Source organism: Pyxicephalus adspersus, chromosome 12 (genome assembly GCF_032062135.1).
Source record: "Pyxicephalus adspersus chromosome 12, UCB_Pads_2.0, whole genome shotgun sequence".
Lineage (NCBI taxonomy): Eukaryota > Metazoa > Chordata > Amphibia > Anura > Pyxicephalidae > Pyxicephalus > Pyxicephalus adspersus.
The window spans coordinates 33,186,491-33,191,448 of record NC_092869.1 but is presented as its reverse complement, the minus strand read 5'-3'; the positions used below and the strand labels follow the sequence as shown (position 1 = coordinate 33,191,448).

Genomic DNA, 4,958 nt, shown 5'->3' with positions numbered 1-4,958 from the left:
ACCCAGTGCTTTTCAGGGACTTTAGTAAACAAAGTTTTCATGACATACCATATCTATTCCACTAAAAGGATTTCAACTTGTCTGCCTTCATCTTTGTATAATGTACACAGTTTTGTCATATGGCAAGATGAATGAACCATGCATGCGTGGGAATTCATCCATAACACCGCACCCAATCAAGATGGCCAAATTCCAAAACCCAAAAGAAGAATAAAGCAGGAAGTCGATGCAGAAAGGGAGCTTGGGGACGTCACATAGCTAGAATTTAGGTGAATACAGTTCTGCTTTAATTAGAGCTACAACATAATATAAATTATCAGTGTGCACACACTGTAAGGCAATATATTGTATAATATAAATATGATACAATATAAAATGTAGCACAGAATATTATGAAAAGCATAGCATAAAAAAAAGCTGATAAGCAACCTATAATACATACATCCATAAAACTTTTTTTAATGGATATTGGTTTTTAATAAAAAAGATACAATAAAAAATATGTAAAGCAAAAATAGGTGGAACCAGTTACCAAAATGAAAAGTGTATCTAAGCCCAAACCATTTAAAGAATAGGGAAGGAAAATATTTTTTTTTACTGCTGCTGGAGACATTTCTTTACTTCATGTTTGGTAAAAAAAAGTTACTCCAGAACAGGGGGGGGATCTGTCTAACAGCAACACTGATTATATATATCTCCAATGCATTTAGATTTACCTGTAAGGCTATGTCCAGACTGGCGATGAGGTTGGTATGGTATGGTTACCACTTCCTCATGCCAGTAAACCTCTGCCTGGGGGAAGACACTACTGTAGAAGTAACTTCTCCATACAGCAGCCCCATAGAGAATAGATGGGGCAGCAATGAGCAATAAAGAATAGCTTACTCCCGCCAGCTGTCAAATATGCAGACATTGGTGCAGCCCTGTGCCCTATGGGCTCATCCCGAAGCAGATCTGAACCAGTTCTAAAAAGTACCCAGATCACCAAATTAAATGCCAGTTTGCCCCATCTTCATTTTGAACCCTATGGGAGCTCTTCAGATGTGTTATCAGAAAGACCCATACAGACTGGTTCAGGAATACTACAAAATGACACAGTGTTGAATCTACTTTATGATTACTATTTGTAATAAACCAATATAAATAGACTATGTTTTACAGCAATAGTACACTTAATAATGCAGCAGTATTTATCACATCCATTTAAAAATTCCAAAATGTAACAAGAATTCATGCTAAAGGTATGCAAGGGACAGAAGTCCTGTAATACATTCAGTCATAGCTATGTAACATATAAAACATACCCTGATGCACTCTCTACCAATCAGAATTGAAATATAGTGAAAAATGACAAAAAAAAAATATACAAAAAGTAAAGTACATGTCAGATGTTAATATGTCAGAAGGTTTCCTGTATTTTGGATGTTTAAATACCCAAATAACAAAAATATAAAACAGTTTGTCCATATTCAAATCAAACAAATGTGCAGGCTTCCTGGAATAAATCTATGTTTATACAAGTTCTATGTTAATAATTAAAGCTTTGGTTTATACTATTATCACACCAATGTCTTTAAGCTTTCTTGAAATGCTTAGAGTTATAATGTGCCCTCATGTCTTTTCTCAAGTTAAATTTTGCACCACAAACTCCGCAAGTATAGAGGTGGATATCCATATGCTGCTCTAGAAGGTCGTTACTTGGAAAAATCTGAAAGCACACCTGACATATAGTTTCTCCAGCGGCTAAATGTGATATCATGTGACGTACGTGGTCGTGTTTACGGAAATTTCCCTGGTCGCAAAGCGAGCAAACGTATCTAGCCATGCCGGTGTGCATGTCATTATGCAATCTTAGCTGCCGCTCCCTTAAAAACTGCTTTCCACAGGTTTGGCATGAAAACTGTTTTTCCTTGGTGTGTACGGTATAATGTTCTCGTAAGTGGCAACGCTGGTAGAAGCCTTTGCCACAGATGTCACAGAAGTGCTTTCTGCGATGGTCCCGATCGTTTTCATCTGAAACAGAATTCCTGTAGACTTCATGATCCACACACTGGGACAAGTGCTCTACCACCTGATTTTCTGTCTCAAAGCGTTGGCCACAATTGGGACAACGATAAGGGCAGGAGGAATGTTTATAAACCTGTTTCGGTACACTAATGGTGCCTTCGTTTAAGTCGTCCCACATGTCTACCAATACCTCTCCCACTGCAGAGGACTCCTCCATGCCATCTCCAAAATGAATTCTCTCATCCATGTTCCTTTCAGGATTCTCAAAAGGCTCTTGAGATTCTCCACATCTCTGAGCGTGCTCTTGCAGCTGTCTACCCTTCACCAGAACTTGGCCACATTTACCACATGCACATATATTTTCTATATGCTTGGCTAGGTAATGGGATGAAAGCTCCTGCTCATTAAGGGTCAACCCACAAAGTTCACAGGAAATTTCTGACATACTCTCAGTGGCATTATTTCTTTTACGATCTTTTCTATAGCTGGTAAACATCTGCTGTGAATTCACCTCTATACTATCATTGACTCTCTGGTTACACGGTACACCGATGTAGTATGCGCCTTCATCGGCTTCGTCATCTAAGTCATCAATGTCAGAAGATTCTAAATAATCTTTATCGGAGATTTTCACAATATTGATATCATCCATTTCTACAAGGGAATTCTCATCAGATTCAATTTTTATGATAACTGGGTTTTTCTCGGTAGTGTCTATCGCTTCAGTCTTTATCTGTTCTAATTTGTCTTTTGAACTTTCAGCAGCCCCTTCCATTGGTTGACTTGAGTCCACTTTGTTCGCATTGTCCTGTGAAGGAGAAAACTTTGACACTGGTGATTCACTTCCACTCTGGCTCTGCTCATTGCTAGTCTGTTCCCTGCTGTGAAAAAACAGCCTGTTAGTACAGGTTTGAGAGTGCTCATCGAGCAGCTTTTCACAACTAAATACAAATCCACATCCCTCGCAAGTATAACTGCGCCCAAACCTCCTGGTCCCACGTTCTCTCGTGTTATGTACTTTTGGCGAAGACGTCTTCTTGCACAAACTCCTCGTTTGTTGCCGGCTGTGATGAGGCAAACTGCTTTCAACCTGTTTTTCGTGCACTGTGCTTACAGATAGAGCCGGCTCTGCAATCCATTTGGCTGGCTCCTCTGCCGGCTTTGCTGCAGATTCTTCATGCATACGGACTCCAAAGACCATTTTACTACTTAGGCTACTTGATGCAGATGAGGAACATTTAATGGAGGAATCGTTATCCTGTATCTCTTCCAAGCAGTCGGGGATAACATACAGTTGCAGGTATGTCATTGCGTGCTTTAGCTGTTCAAAATTTTCTGGCGCAGTCATTATTTTACCCAGATACATGAACTGCAATATGAGGTCGAAACATTCCGCACTGATCTTGGTGTTGGTGAGGTTGATTTGCGCCATGCTGTGTTGATGATTAATAAACATCATTTTGAAATAAGAGCTGCAAGCTGCGAGGACCGCCTTGTGAGCTTGGAAGTAGATGTCATTGATGGAGATGCAGCAGTCACATAGAAATCCCCATTCTCTCTGGTTGTAGAGTTGCTGCAGTACGTAACTACAATGGCTTGATTTACCCATCATCTCGGTTTTCAACAACGCCCTAAAAGAAAAGAAAAATAGTTCATGAATGGGCCAATACAGACTGAATTGTAGTACATCTGTAAGTCAGTTTATTATTATTGACCTCCACTTTTCACAATCCAAAATTTACCCAACTTTTACCCAAAATTCAGACATGTTTCCCGTTAGATTCAAATAGAAAAAGGTTATCAATGTGTTTATTTGGGATAAAAGTTGGGTGAAACCATAACAAAAACCTGTTAATGTTGCTGCCTCTGAACAAGTGTTGTACATAGGAAGTTTGGCCATCTCTGCTCCGGAAAATGGTCTTTAAGTAATTAAACCCACAGACAGCCAGGCAACTAGCGCTTTCATTAGGTGAGCAATAACAGCCTCCATATGTATTGTAAATACATTATAATTCAAATCATATAGTGAAGTGTTGCAGGCAGACGAGGCTAGACAATTAGTAATCAGCAAAGAGGCATGGCAAATTTTGGTGCAGAGGATTCTCATATGTGTTTAAAGCCCAGTTGAACGTTCCAGGTGCATCAAATCAAAATGTATGCAAAGTCTTACAGTTCAATCAAGCAGCCACAGTCTGAGTAGATAAGCTTGTACCCTGTCAACATGCTGCAAAGAACCACTGCTCTTTGTGTGGAGGCAATGGTCTCTCTGCAGAGGTCTGACATGCCTCAAGCAGAGCCAGACTTATATCTCTGCAATCAGCAAAACTCAAACTACCTGCTGTCAGACTTAGACATAGTGAACAGGAGGTCGTCTCTGCAGCATGCTGGCTTTTCTATAGAGGCTCTGCCTGCTTCTATCACTGCTATTCAGATTAAAGCAGCCCATATCCTATACAATTGGCTTGTATAGTACATAATCTGCCTGAGACTGCACACCTTTCAGTCTGATGTAACTCAAATGTAGTTAGTGAATTTAAGCTGAAGATTCATTTAGGTTATTTTTGCTGTGTGTAACTTCACCATTACCATTACTGTTCATTTGATGATAATTTGCACTACAAGTCTGTTCTACTCAGGTGTTTTAAAAGAAGTTTAGTGAGGCAGAAACTGCACTTGTGTTCCCAATGCCAACCGTTTCTATGGAAAGACTGTGCACATACAAACACTAAGCAAAATAATGCAAATCCAGTCAAATCAGCTGGTTGTATGTACCCTGGAAAAGGCAATTATGGTGCAGTTAGGTTAGAACGTACTATAATACACAATGAGAATGGGTTTATTTGGTTATCAAACTCTTTAATGGAAAAAAAAATAACAGAAATAAAAAATTAATAAAATGAGGTTTCTGCTACATCCAGGATGGAGAAGTAGGAGGCTACAAAGCAAAAAGC

General features: G+C 39.4%; 1 protein-coding gene across 2 annotated transcripts in view; it reads right to left on the bottom strand.

The window, feature by feature from the left end:
* Window positions 1-259: 259 nt before the first annotated feature.
* Window positions 260-4,958, bottom strand: part of ZBTB1 (zinc finger and BTB domain containing 1) — a 14,944-nt gene continuing 10,245 nt past the window's right edge. For both annotated transcript variants that reach the window (XM_072427475.1, XM_072427477.1), the window contains one exon: window positions 260-3,638. In XM_072427475.1, coding sequence (XP_072283576.1) covers window positions 1,574-3,638 — 2,065 coding nt within the window. In that variant the 3' untranslated portion in view covers window positions 260-1,573. The remainder of the gene's footprint in view (window positions 3,639-4,958) is intronic.